General features: G+C 57.4%; 1 protein-coding gene across 1 annotated transcript in view; it reads left to right on the forward strand.

Annotated features, from left to right (window-relative positions):
* The window catches only part of SDC3 (syndecan 3), a 37,356-nt gene extending 24,505 nt beyond the window's left edge, over positions 1-12,851 (forward strand). Inside the window, exons 2-5 of the mRNA XM_072974926.1 lie at positions 3,468-3,585; positions 5,170-5,783; positions 7,666-7,957; positions 8,902-12,851. Of these exons, the coding sequence (XP_072831027.1) occupies positions 3,468-3,585; positions 5,170-5,783; positions 7,666-7,957; positions 8,902-9,068 (1,191 nt within the window). The 3' untranslated portion in view covers positions 9,069-12,851. The remainder of the gene's footprint in view (positions 1-3,467; positions 3,586-5,169; positions 5,784-7,665; positions 7,958-8,901) is intronic.
* The last annotated feature ends 1,810 nt before the right edge of the window (positions 12,852-14,661 follow it).

The following is a 14,661-nucleotide window of genomic DNA, read 5'->3' on the forward strand; positions in this document are numbered from 1 at the left end:
TGAGCTCAGGGGTGACTGGGTTATTGGCCATTCTTCCCTCTACCCTGTCTGGGGGCTGCTTATTATTTGGAAAGAATGTTCTCTTGGATGCAGTTTTGGAAAATCACTGAGATGGCCCCTTCCCCAGCTTTGTCTGATGAGAGCGTGAGGCTAAATTAAGATGTGAGAGAATTCTCTCTCTCAGCCTCCCACTCTCGCTTTCTCTCTCTTTCTCTCGCACACTGAATCCTCCCTCCACTCCCGCCTCCCTGCACCCCCTCATGCCCCTCTGACCTCGGCTTCCCTCTGTCCTTGCATCTCTGTCCCCATCCAATGACTCTCCCTCCCCCCCACCTCCGTCATCCTCTATGTTCCTCCATGATCTCTCCCTCTCCTGCCCACCCCCGCCCCCATCTCTGTGGGGAGCTGGAGCTCCTGGTCCTTAGCATGGAGGAGATGGTCGTCATGGTAACGGTTGTCATGTCGATGGCTACTGAGCTAGGGATGAATAGTATCTAGGTGAGAGCTACCTGAGTGGGGACTGATAGGTTCACAGGAGACTCCATACTTGTCTTTAAGCCTCAGAGCCACACAGTGTGCGCCCCCATCTAGTGCCTACCCCCCATGCCTACCCTATTTGCACCCAAAGGCATGCCAACATGCCATACCTCTCTGTGGCTGCCTTTAGGTGAGTGTGTATCAGGGTGTGTCTGTATGTGTTCTTTCTGTGTCTCTGGGTGTGTTGTTTCAAGGCTCTGTGTGGCTTTGCTGGGGGGTGCGGAGGTCTTTGAATTTGTGCAGACCTTTCTAGGAGCAGGGTGTTAGGGGCTGGTGTGTGGTGCTGGTCACTGAGGAATCATGAGGACTCCTTATTTTGAGCCCCACATTTATCCCAGTTTGGGGGTCTCCAGGGACCACAGACTTCTTAGAACTCCTCCTCCCAGTAAAGGGCTTCCAGCCTTCCCTGGGCTGCCTGGAAGGATGGAAAAAGTGAAGATGGCCCCGCTCAAGAGAGGCATTCTGAGCCCCGGTCCCTGCTTGGTCCCCATCCTGCTGCATGTCTTTGGCTTCTGGCTGCTTGCCTAAGAGCAGAGCAGAAAGTCTCCCAGGGACCCCAGCTTACCAGCCCAGGCTGTAGAGGCTGGTAGTATGGGAGCGTCTGGCCCCCTTACCTCAGGTCCTTCTGGGCAGTGGGGGCAGAGATGGGAGCTGGGGAAAGCTGGGTGGTAGCTGCTCTGAGCTCCTGAAATGTCTAAAACGGAGGAAGACCCAGCAATTAGTCACGGAGCAATTACTCTAATTGTTCCACTCCATGACTCACTGGTAGCAAGTAAATACTGATTAATTCATTACTTTGAGACTGTGTGTGTGTGTGTGTGTGTGTGTGTGGTAACAGGGGTATGGTGGGGGGGAATCTCTTGGCTCCCTGCCCTGGCCTCCTGCCCTGCCTGGCGTGGGTAGGGTTTTGGAGCAGGTGGTCGAGGCGCAGGGCCGGAAGCCAGGACTGAGATCCTCTCTCTAGCTCCCTGCAAACTCCAGAAGGGGGCCTGTCAGGGGTGGGAGTGTGAGACGCTGAGCACAGAACGCAGTGCCGATCCAGCCCCTCTCCTGCTCACACACCTTGCATGGCTCCTATGTCAGTCAGACAGCGTGGATGCTCAGACACCACCTCAGACCTGCTGAGCCACTGAGTTTTCGGAGTATTCTGAGATACAGTCAAGGTAAAAAATGACCAAGAGTTTCCAAGAGAAAGTTGTCAGCAAGGGCCTCTGATGGGGCTTCCCCAACCTCGGCACTGGCTTGTCCTTGCCCCACCTCCGCCCGGGAGTTATTCACATCTCCTAGCTCCAAGCCTGTTCCTTAACAGATACTTCCTGATACCTACTGTGTGTCTGACATGGTCCTGCCCCCATTGAGGGATAGTTCGGGACAGAGGGGTGGGCACAGTCACGGAGAAAGTATGTACCCAAACAAACACGGCTCACAAGTAGCAATAGATGTGAATTCAGAAGCACAGGATGCTCTGAAAGATCCAGATAGGAGGGCTTCTTGGAAGAAGTGATAGGGGAGCAGGAGTCAGCTGGTGGAAAGGTGGAGGATGAGGGAATGGGAAGGAAGAGTGTTCTAGGTGGAGGGAACAGCATGAGTGAAAAGGGCAGGAGAGATCAGTCCTGTTCCAGGAACAGATGAGGCCAGAGGCTGGAATCCAGTGATCGAAGGGGTTCCGAGGGGCCCTAGATGAGGCCTTCAGACCTGACTCTGATAGCGTAGGCTGTACTTCCCCAGCTCGGAGCCTTTGCTTATTCTGTTCCTTCTGCTTGAAATGCCTTTTTCTCAGTTGATTAAGATGCAAGTGTGAATCCTTCAGATCTGAGCACCAGGTCACCTTTCTCTGAAAGCTCTCAGCGGGTAGGAACTGTGGCTGGCCTCAGTCTGGACAGGGTCAGAGGTGTGGTTGGGAGTTTGTGTGCCTGCCTTGGATGTCCTGAGTGCTGGCTGTCAGCCCAGGGTTGCAATAGGGAGGGGCGGTCCCAGCCAGGAGCCGCAGCTGCCGGCGTTCCCAGGTTCTGATTCTGGGAGGAGTCTTGGGTCTGGTGGGCTGGACCCTGGGAGAAGCCCCTCTCATAGCCACCCCCCGACCCCCAGGAGACCCTTGTGGCAGAGTAAAAGTGGCCTCAGGCCCTGAGCTGACTCTGGACATTGAGATACTTTGGGGGGAGGTGGAGACAGGGGGGCTGACTTTGTTTTGGGGAGGACCCAGGGCCAGGGCTGGAGCCCACTCCCTTCCCTCCTCCCCCTCTTATCCAGGATACTTCCCTCCCAAAGCCCCAAACCTCCCCCACATTCAAGTCTGTCTGTTGGGACTAACTGCACTGCCTTTGGGATTTTGAGATGTGAGACTTTGGGTCCCCAGCAGAGTCTGAATCATATCACATCATGTGTTCTCTGGTAGCCTGGGGCAACAGGGCCTCAGACACCCACTCTGTGGAAGGGACTGATGGTGCTGCCCACACTGAGGGTAACGCTAACCTGTGCGGAGCACCTGCTGCTGTGAGGTGTGCTCAGCACGTGAGCGCGCTGCATGCTCCCAGCAACCCGTTAATGAGTAATGTGTAAACCAGGGCTTGGAGAGACTAAGTAACTTGCCCTGGGTCACACAGTTAGTAGGTGATGGGGCCAGGACTCAAATCCATCATTCTGGCTCTAAACCCAGTTCTGCCACCTGCAGTTCTGTTCAGAGGGTTGAGGAGTGATGGGGTTTCCAGTGGTGGCCGTCAGACAGGAAGGTGGAATTGCTTCCCTGGCCTCCGGGTGGGTGGAAAGCAGTAATCAGACCTACCTGGCTCTCTGTTTGTCCCCGTGGAGGCCACATCCTATGCTGTCCTTCCACTGTCACCTGGCCCATGAGAGTGTCTGTTGTTCCTCTGGCTGTGTCCAGGCAACTGGCTTCAAGTGCTGAGCCTTGTGCCCGATTCTGCCCTCCCCAGGCTCAGCGCTGGCGCAGTGAGAACTTTGAGAGGCCCGTGGACCTCGAGGGCTCGGGGGACGACGACTCCTTCCCCGATGATGAGCTGGACGACCTCTACTCTGGGTCTGGCTCGGGCTGTGAGTATCCCCTTCTCTTTCCCTGCATGTTGTGTTGGCAGTGCCAGTCTGCCTCTGGTGCCCCATCCGAGGCTTTGATGGCAAGGAAGAGGAACCCACGCAGGCTCACCTGAATGGTGGGGTTGGGGAGGGGAGGTCCAGCAGGGGCAGCTCATGGCCTCAAGCACAGGAAGAGCAGGCCAGCCTCTGCGGAGTGGAACCAGGGCCTTGAGGCCCCAGAGCCTAGCACACCTGCTCTGCATCCTTTCTGTCTCTGCATCTCTTTGTGCACTGCTGGAATCTCCCTGCAGACCTCTGACTTCTATCGGGGAACACAGATCCCCCTCAGTAACTGAGTTTTCAAGTACAGTCCTGACCACTTGGAGGAACTTAGTAGCCACTTCTCAGTTGCAATGGCCAGTCCTCAGCAAAGACCATCTGATTGGTTCAGCTTGGATCAGGTGGCCACCTTCTGTCCAATCAGCTGTGGCCAAGGGCAGGCTTAGGGCAGTGATGGTAAAGGGCAGGTGCCTCCAGTGGTGCCTGGGACAGCCCAGTTCCGTGGCCCCGCCCAGAAAGGCCAGCAGAGTCGCATGACGTAAGGGAGGAGCACTGAGTTCAAATCCAGTTTCACCACTTAATAGCTGTGCCACCTTTAGCCATTTTCCCTCCCGTGAGTCTGTATTCTTATGGTGAATGGAGAGCTTTCTTCTCAGAGCCTCTGGAAGGCTTCTGTTTAAGATGTCAGGGTCTGGCACAGAGAAGGAGCTCTAAAAATAATAGTGAAAAGGGGTGTGTGCTGATATTGGGCCCCCTGAGGGAACAGGATGGGTCTGATGGGATGGTAAGAGGTCTGAGTGCCTCTCACTGTCCACAACCCCCTGCCTTCAGTCTCCCCCCTTTAGCTTGTTCCTTTAAGCCTCTTGCAAGTTAATCTTCATAAAATCCATCCTGATGGGTCACATCTCTACTCCCAAAACTCCCTGGCTCCTCCCTACCCCTCCTCTGCCTGGTTCAGGTCCCATGGGAGCTACTGTGGCCTCTCTCTGTCCTCGTTTCCTCCCAAGGCCCTCCCTTCACCTGTCGCGGCTTGGAGTGCAGATTACTCCAGCATCCCCTGTGGGAGGGGCTGGTTCTCCCTCTTGCCCCCTGCTTGTGTCTCTGGAGGAGCCCTTGGTGTACCTGCCATCTGTGCTCATGTAGAGTGTACCCAGGTCTGACTCCTCCCAGAATGCCACTCCTCTAACTTCCCTAACCTCCTGCAAGATTTGCCAGTAGGGGCTGAGTTGCCACTGTCTAGATTCAGCCAGCGAGAAGCTACAGGCTGGGTGGCTGGAATAGTCAGGGAAGATGTCCTGGAAGAAGTGGTCCCCTAGAATTTTTGGCTAGGCAGAGAGGATCTGGGAAACATTCACTAGCCATCAGCCAGCTGGTAACCTTTGGCCAGACTGTGCCTTCCTCCTTTCCCTCATCTTGTCTTAGGAAAGTCATGTAAAGGGTGGGGTTTGGGAGCTCCCCCATTTTGATGGCCATTGCTTACCTGGGATCTTCATGCCCCTCAAATCACCCAGCTCCCTAGCTCTCTCCTCTCCCCCACCCCCTCAGACTTTGAGCAGGAATCGGGCATTGAGACAGCCATGCGGTTCAGCCCAGATGTGGCCCTGGCAGTGTCCACCACACCCGCAGTGCTGCCCACCATGGACATCCAGCCTGTGGGCACCCCGTTTGAAGAGCTGCCCTCTGAGCACCCCACCCCGGAGCCAGCCACCAGCTCCCCATTGGTGACAGATGTCCCAGAAGAGCCCAGCCAGAGAGCCACCACCATCTCCACTCCTGCAGCTACTACTGCTGCCACAACCACAGGGGCCCCAGCCGCAGCCACAGTGCCCTCCACAGTGGCCACCGCCATCCCCAGCATCCCTGCGGCGCCTCCTTCTGCGGCCACCACCTCTGTCGTAAGGACCACCGGCGTACGGAGGCTTTTGCCTCTTCCACTGACCACGGCAGCCACCGTCCGGGCCACCACCCCAGCAGTGCCCTCACCTCCCACCACAGTGGCTGTCTTGGACACAGAGGCCCCAGCACCCAGGCTGGTCAGCACGGTTACCTCCAGGCCAAGAGCCCTTCCCAGGCCAGCTACCACCCAGGAGCCTGACGTTTCTGAGAAGAGCACCCTGCCCCTGGGGACCACCGCCCCTGGACCCACGGAGGTGACTCAGGTGAGCAGGTTGGGAGAGGACAGGGAGTCAGAGCAGAGGAGGATGGGTCAGGGCCTTGGGGAGTGAGGACAGAGCTGGGCAAGGGTGAAATCTGGAAAGTTCTGGAGATGAGCCAGACAGGGATGGGGAGGGGGAGAGGCTTGAGGCTGGAGGGCCAAGACTGGGGCAGGTCACAAGATGAGGACAGAGGTCAAGATGGATGGAGATGGTTGAGGGACCAGGCCTGGGTCTTCCGATGCTGGGACAGGACATCAGTTGGGGAGGAATGGGGTGAATGGGAGGGTTGGTGGGGGGAGGGGCCAGGGCCCATGTGTTGCAGTTAACAGCACAGAAATAGGAGCCAGGCGGCCTGGGCTGGAATTCTCCCTCTGCCACAGGCTACAGTAAGTCACTGATCCTTTCTAAGCCTCCATTTCCCTATCTGTGAAAAGGACGAAATAGTGGAATACAAATCATAAGACTGAGAATTAAGTTTCTTGACATACCCAAGTGCTTAGGACAGTGCCTGGTGATAGTAAACGAAAAGTTTCCCTTTTGTTATTGTCATCATCACTGCTGTCATTGCTGTCACCCACCTGAGGGTGACTGAGAGTGGGGCTGAGCGGGAAGGATGCTGTAGCTCACTCTTGGGGAGCGCTGCCTGGCGGGCAGGCTCAGTGCTGGACACTTTACCTGTGTCCTCTCTTCTCACCCTCCCACCCACCTCATGAGGTGGCACCGCCATCAGTCATCCTTCTACAGGTAAGGCCACTTTCCAAGGCTTACAACAGTGGCAGAGTTGGAATTTGAACCAGTCAGCTCCAGAGCTTGTGGGGTGTGTGTGTGTGTTTTATTACGGATGGGGATGGAGAGTGGAGGATTGAAGGGAAGAGGATGAAGGTGTCTGGAATACCGGGATGGATGGATGGGATCAAGGAAATGGCAGAAGTAGCCTGGTCCCTGCAGGGTATGCTGGGCAAGGAGGGGATCTAGTGACATGGACTAGGGTACTAAAGCCCTTGCAGCTACCTCACCGAGGAGGGCCTCAGGCTCCGGAGCTGCCTTCGGGTCAGCGTCAGCCCCTTCAACTCCCCAGCCAGCCCTAACACGTCCTAGGCCCTGTTCTCTGCTCCTCTGAGCAGCTGGGGCAACCTAGTGTTTCATGCATACTTGTCTAGACTGGCAGGGGAGACAGTGCTGGAGCAGAGACCAGGTCACTGGTGCAGACCCTACACATGGCCTCCCCTCGGCCTAGGCACCAGACCCACCCTCTCCATGCCCACCTGTGAAGCAGCCAGCTTGCCCCAACCCCAGCTCTGGTCCTGCCTCCATGTGGTGGGAGCCATCGAGATTTTTGGTGCTCTTGGACTGACCTCCATGCTAAGGGACTCACCCCTGCCTCAGGTACATGGGTCCAGGGTCAGGCCCAAGTATGTAACAGCTGCACCCAGCAGTCCCCAAACAGCCATCCCCGATAGGAACCCCTAAGGACTGTGGCAAAGGCAGCTGAAGCAGGAAGTGATGGAGATGGGATGGGGACCAGGTGAGAATGGAGGCAGTAGAGTGTAGTGGGTAGGAACACAGATTCTGGAGTTGGATCTGTAGTTTAGTTCTGCTTCTGTCATTTACTAGCTCTGTGTCCTTGGGCAAGCCACTTAACCTCTCTGAGCCTATTTCCTGCTCTATAAATTAGGGGTAATAATAACTGCTTTATGGAAATATTGTGAGGCTGAGATGCCCATGATGCACTTAGCCCAGTGCCTGGCACATGGTGAGAGCTTAGTAAGTGTTAGCCCCACCAGGGAAGTGGAGTTGTGATAGGGAGCTTCTGTGCTGTGTGTGGTTGCCCAGTGGCAGGGGCTGCTGGGGCCTGGCTCCTGGGCTCATGCTACCCTCCTTACAGACCCCAACTCCAGAGTCCTCTCTGACCACGACCCGGGATGAGCCAGAGGTGCCGGTGAGCGGGGGGCCCAGCGGGGACTTTGAGCTGCCGGAGGAAGAGACCACACAGCCAGACACAGCCAATGAGGTGGTGGCCGTGGGTGGGGCTGCGGCCAAACCATCGCCTCCACCCGGGACGCTGCCCAAGGGTGCCCGGCCAGGCCCCGGCCTCCTGGACAATGCCATCGACTCGGGCAGCTCGGCGGCTCAGCTGCCCCAGAAGAGCATCCTGGAGCGGAAGGAGGTGCTCGTAGGTGAGACTTAGGGCCTGGGTGGAGCCCATAGTGGGCAGCAGGTGGGATCTCAGTTCACCCTCCAGGAACCCAGGAGGGATGTCAGGGTGTGGGTTTCCTAGGAGCCTAGTTTCCTAGGAAGGGAAAGCTGGGGACTTAGGGACCCCAGGACCCCCCCTCTGGTTTCTCCCCTGACCTTCCCCATCCCAGGGTTTAACCCTAACTTCTTCCTACCTGCAGCACTTTCCTCAGCGCCCCCTTATCCATCCTCAGACTCTGCCCTTGACCCCTGCTTCCCTGGGCCAGGCTGGTTGACCCCTTCTGGACCTTAACCCCTGGACCCTAATCTCCGACCCCATCCTTGGCTTAACTTGCTCCCACCCTGAGGGCCTGTCCTGGCCACATCTCCTGAAGTGTCTCCTGACTTGTCCAAACCCTGCCTCCTACTTAGGAGCAGTGTGGCCTCGGGCGGGTCCTTTTCCTCCAGGCTCCCTTCTCCTCATCTGCAGAAGGGGAATGATTTGCACTGTATCAATTCTCAGCGCACATCTGTTCATATGTTAACTCTTCTGCAGTTGGGATGTGTCCTAGATTAGAAGGCAGAGTTTTTTCTTTCCTAATGGTATTTAAAATACTGGAGCGTCTTTCAGTGGATGGCACCTTACATTTGATGAGGACCATAGCACAGCACCTCCCTCATAGTGCCGTATGAAGGTTGGATGTGTTTGTGTGCACTAGGGAAGTAGGACAGTGCCAGGCTGCAGCGAGGGCTGTAAATGGCAGCCAGTGCTGGAGTCTTAACATGGACTCCAAACTTCACTCCAACTCTGTGGTCTCAGGTTCGAGCTTCCCTGCCCTCTCTGGACCCTTGCCTCCGCCCCTGCAGGGCCCTCCACCCTTTCCTTAGGCTCTGAGCTCATCCCACCCGGTCTCTGGCCCTTGACCTCTGCCCTCTTCGTCCACAGCTGTGATTGTGGGCGGGGTGGTGGGCGCCCTCTTCGCTGCCTTCCTGGTCACACTGCTCATCTACCGCATGAAGAAGAAGGACGAGGGCAGCTACACGCTGGAGGAGCCCAAGCAGGCAAGCGTCACGTATCAGAAGCCCGACAAGCAGGAGGAGTTCTACGCCTAGCGGAGCCACAGTGCCTCCCTGTAGCCTCAGTGCCACCCCTTAGCCCAGTCCCCGGCCTGGTGCCACCAGCCCCAACCTGGGACTGGGCCTGGGAGGCAGCCTGGCCCCAGTTCATCTCTGCCACCCTCCCAAGGTCTGCCCAGACTGCCAGCCTCACACAGCTCTTCCCCAAGTGATGGTGGGGGGGCACTGCCATCTGCCCTAGACTGTGCCCTTATGAGCTCATCGTTTGTAACCCACCAGCCTGGGGCTTCAGGACCTCATGTCAGATGGACAGGAGAAGGGAAGCTCCTGATTGGCTGGTGGAAGAAGGGGTGGGGCCTGAGTCCCAACCTGGCCCCACAGGGCCTGCTGGCTGAGGGCAGAGAGGCACTCAGGCTGATTTCCAGATCAAGCATTTGGCAAGCTCAGCCCTTGAAACATTGAGACGTTGGGCCCCTCTCTGCCTGGGTGAGCGGGTAGCCCTCACGGCCAGCCTGTTTTGTCCTGGCCTCTGTGGGGTTGTGTGGTTATTTTCTCTCACCCCTGCCTGATGCACATGCACCCGCAGGCTTCACCCCCTTCCCAGTCTGCCCCTGCGGAATTGGCTTCCCGAGAGTGGCCTGGCAGCCACTGGTGAGGAGGGGCTGGGCTGCTTGGACCTCCTCCTTCAGAGTGGACTCTGCACAGACACCGTCTCCCACATGATCACCGGTATTGTCCCACACTGACAAAAGCATGTGATGACAAAGTCACATGCAGAACTGACCACCCGGCCAATCCAGACATGTCACAGACACACGTTCTTCCAAAGATGTTTATTCTCATGGGTTTCCCACATGTTCCCCAAATGCTTATGACAATGCAAGTCACTAGTCATCGTCACCCAGTGGTGACGGTGTGGCCTGCCTCCCTCTTGCCACCACACCCCCCACCCCCACCCACACACACTCCGACACCACACACTGGCAGGAGACTCCCTGCCTCCCCCTCCAGCTTTCAAGCTCACTGGGGAGGGTGCAGTTAGGCCAGAACAATCAGCCCATATTGGGTCCCCTGGGTTGCCCTGTCACACTCAGCCCTCACGACACCCACACCAACCACATTGCCACCGAGCCCGGCGTGTCAGATGCAGTCCCACGTGGATGCATGGCCTCACCCACACAGCCTCAGTCTCACAGTGGAAGAGGGCAGGCAGATTAAGTGAGGTGTGGGAGACGTTGCCACAGGCCCCTCAGGCATTGCATACCGCAGGGCCTGGGCTCACCCTGTTTCCCGCCCCTCTGTAGCCTGCAAAGGGCTTGGTGTGGGGCCAGCCCCCACTTGCTGAGGAAAGCAGGCTGGTTCCTGGAATTTAGCCTTGGGCTGGGGAAGGGGCTTGGGTCTCCTAGGACCAAAGGCCCCAGGTGGGGAGGGGGCATGTGTTCAGGCTCCTGGTATCCCTGCCTCCCCCTCCTGCACTGAGCTCGGGGGCTGACTCTGCCTCCCAGGACACAAGTCTCCAAAGTGCCTGTGAGGGTGGGCCCTGCCCCTGGGCCCTCTGCACCCTCTCCCTTCGGCCTCGCGGGGCCCACCTCAGCCTCACCCCTGGCCCTCTCGTGGACACCCATTCATGTGGCCAAGCAACCTGGCGGTTCTTCTGGCTGCAGCTGGAAGCAGCCTGTCCAGACACACGGCCCCAGGCCGAGGGCTGAGAGCAGGCAGGGGGGTGGGGGTGTCACAGACCCCAGCCCACCTCCCCCTTCTTTGTTACCTTTACAAGTGGGGCGACTTATGTAGATATTTTAAATGTGGGTCACAAATCTCCTATGGGGGGTGTGCTTTGTGGGGGCTCTTGGAGCCAAGGGATGTGGTCTGAGTCGTGTTGGCTGGGGCTCACACCTCCACCCCTTGCCCACAGCCCAGATTGAAGTCAGGAGCCCAAGTTTTCTGTTCCCTTTTCAAGACTCAATGGCAATAGACTTCTGCAGGGAGAGGGCTAGGGGCCTGAGGGTGAGGGTGATGTGCCAGGGAGTGTCCACAGCCTGTCTCTTCCACTGGCCTACTTCTGGGCTGGGGCTCCATCTTTCAGACCCAAAGGCCCCCCTTGGCAGGGCCTGGAGGCTTGTGAGGAATGCAGCTGGTCCCAGTCTGTGAGCAGGAGCAGGGAAGGCATCCTGGGCCCACGACCTGTCGGAGGTGACCTGGCCTCAGTCATCCCTGAATCAGAAGGGCTGAGAGATGAGGGAGACCAAAGGTCCAACCTCCCTCTACCCTGCTCCCTGGTGGGCTGCTGTCTTGGGACAGCAGCTCTGGTGAGAAGGCCTGGGCAGGCCGAGGCTGAGAAGCTAGGGAGCATGGAGGAGAGAGGGCCTGGACCACCTGGGGAAGCCCTGGGATTCTGGGACTGGGGCAGGAGCCCCAGCAACGGGCGCAGCCTGGGCTGGAGCCCATGGTGGGGGCAGGGGGCCGGCACAGCATGGCCGGCCGGAGCAGGCTTGGAGTAACCACATGGGTCCAGCCTGGCCTGACTCCTCACCTTCTGAGGGTTGGATTCTAACCTGGGGCCTAGGGCTTTGCCTCCTGGCCCCAGCCTTTTCTCTGTGTCCTTAGCATTTGAGAGAAGAGGCCGAGGCCTCGTTCACGGAGCCCTGGACCAGAGACAAATGTCCAGGCTTTATCTTCACGATATTTAACACAGTCCGACCAGCCCAGATCCACTCCAGCCAGCCTGTGCCCGCAGGGCAAACCACGCACGAGAGAGGGAGGTAAAGGATGAGCTGGAGCTCTCCTAGGTGCCGTGTGATGTGTGCAGGGCCTGCCCAGATAGGCCCCCCCGCCACCCTGGGGTGCTCCTGGGTAGGGTGTCCTGCAGGGCCCCGGTGTTTCTGGGGAAGTGGGGCCAATTCCAAAGGAAGAGGGAGCTTGTGTGCTTGACTGCCACTCTGGGGCCTCAGCTACCAGGGAGCAGGAGATGGGTGGGGCCTTTTGCCCGCTATGACGTCTAGAGCCTGGGCTCTGTCTCCTCAGGGGGCCAGAGAGGGGACCTCCTTGGAAGGGTCAGTCCTCTTGATCACCGGAGGCAGATGGGTGGTCACCGGGGCTGGGCCAGGCAGGTCAGTGGGCAGTGGCTTCCGGTGCTCAGGCTGGACCCCCCAGGGGTCGTCAGCAAAGCCACCTGTCTGGCCTTCGAGGCTGAGGCCCTGGGCACGGGGAGCAGACCCACCTCTGCCTCCACCTTGGCGCTCCTGAATTTCTCCTGACAGCCACCACCCCGGACTTGCTTCCCCAGGCCTCCTGCCTGTAAATAGTAGCCCACAAACTGTGTACAGATTTACAGAGATGCCGAGGCTGGGCCCCAGAGTCACCATCTAAGGGCTGATGGCCCCGGGATCTCCGGGCGCCGACTGGACAGCTCAGTGCCCCGGCCCCAGCGTGGCGAATGCATGTAAATATTTTTCGTAGGCAGCGTGGCTCCAGAGAGCCCCCTGAAGTCAGTGTCCCTCCTGTGTGTCCTTTCTCCTGTACAGAACCCTCCAAGAACCCTGTCTCGGGTCGAGGGGGAGTTTGTCTTTCCCTCCCCCAGGCCTCCCCTGCCCTTTCTCTCTCCCATAACCTGTCTATTAACCGTACCCGTCCTGAGTTCATGGCCAAAACTTTCAACAAGAAAAAGCGGTGGAAGAAGAGACCAAGGCACCTACTCTGCTGTGGGTGCTTACCTGTCCCAGCTTTGTGAAGGAACTGTTTGGTTTTGGGGTTTTTGTTTTTTAACACTTCCCGTGCTGTGCCCATTTATAAGAGGAAATAAAATTAAGCTGAAATGATGCACTGTGGTCAGAGTGTGAGATCAACATGGAGGTCCTGGAGGGAGGGACAGACCATGGTCCCCCTCAGGCCTCAGCCATGTTCCCATTTAAAAGAGACTGAGAAGCAAGCAAGGAAAATTGACCAGCAACCCCTCATGGGAACCATTATGGTAAAAGCTGCTGTCGGTTGAGAGTGTTTGGAAAACCACGGAGCTGACTGTGGCGAGGCTGGGTGGGACTGTGGTTGGGTGGGGGTGAGCTGTGGTGGCATTGGGGGCCCTGTGGTCCAACCCCCAGGGGAAGAACTGTGGTTTGAGGCCACAAGGAGAGAATCTTGGGGCTGCAGGATACTGGAATTGGACCGACTGAGATGGGATATCTTTGGAGTCTGAAGGGCCTGGTTTCAAGCCCAGGTGACGTTTCCTAGCTCTGACTCTGCAGAAGCTACTTGGCCTCTCTGAGCCTCAGTGTTCTCACCTGAGAAATGGGATACCCATTACCAACATCCTCTAGGTGGGATGCAGCAAGGATTCGGTGAGGAGGCCGACTCAGCACAATGTCTGGCACAGCAGGGTCTTGGGTGATGGCATCAGAACAGAGCAGAACCCCGGACCAGGAAGAGTTCCAGGGCCTGGAAGCACAGATTGCCTCCTGGGATCACAGGGAGCTGGGAGGGCCAGCCCTGGGCCCCTGGGGTAGAGATCCCTTCTTGGGGATTTTCCTGCCCCTGCCCACACATCTCTTTGTGACAGGGGCTCGGTGCATCCTGGGGACCAGTGGGTCACTCTGCCTGTTGAGAAGTCCTTTATGTCCAGCCAAAATCTGCCTCTCCGTTGTTTCCCTTCTCAGGTCCTCACTGCCCTCCGGAGGTGCGCGGGGCTCTGCCTCCAGGCATGGCTGTGGCCTTCCCTCCTCCAAGGGAAACCTCCGCGCATCCCACGAATGTTACCCGTAGAGACGTGTTCTCTTAAAATGTGATTGTCACAGAGTCCTGATGGTTCTGGGGAGAGTTGGAGTCCGAGGCTCTTGGATTTGGTACACAATCCTACCCCTCCCACCCTTCACTGAAGTTTCTTGAGTGCCCACCCTGTGCCAGTCCCTGCGCTTGGAGCCGGGGGACGAGAGGTCTACAAGACAGACCCAGCCCCTGCCCTCACAGCGCTTACAGTCTATTGGGGAAGGAGCCAACAACCAGAGCCTCATGACTCAGTAATGACACTGGTCTGGGGTGGAGAGTGTCTCCTCTCCTCAGCCACCACCCCCAGCCGCCCCCTGCCAAGCATCCCCCTCACTGCCGGACAGTTCAGGGACAGAGCCCCAAGGCCCGGGTCCTCACTGCAGGACCTCAGACCATGTGTCCCCTGAAAGTCTCAGACTGCACAGAAAAAAAAAGGGGGTGAAGGGGCCAGCCTTGCCATGTGGAGGTTCTCACAGAGGACTGGGCCCCAGTTAGACCTGCTATGATGTGAGGGATTGGTTTGCACCATTCAAGTCCCAGCCCCCGTTGTGGTCCCTCCTCCAGGAAGCTTTTGGAAGATGATCGCATCCTGTCTGAGTTCCTCCAGCCTGTAGTTACCTCCCAGTTGGCGAGGCCACCCCCACTTTCTCATTTGAATTCGAGTGACGGACATCTGTGCTGTATTCTCAGCCTGGAAGAGTAGAAAGAGTCTGATCTTGGAGTCAAATAGACCCAGCTGTGTGCACTTGGGTACAGTGTTCTATCTCTCTGAACCTGTTTCCTCACATGCAAATGCGGACAAGAAGGTGGATATTTGGAGACTTTGGTGAGAATTAAATGAGATAACATACTGAAAGCAAATAGCAAATCT

This window comes from Vicugna pacos, chromosome 13, assembly GCF_048564905.1.
Source record: "Vicugna pacos chromosome 13, VicPac4, whole genome shotgun sequence".
Taxonomy (NCBI): domain Eukaryota; kingdom Metazoa; phylum Chordata; class Mammalia; order Artiodactyla; family Camelidae; genus Vicugna; species Vicugna pacos.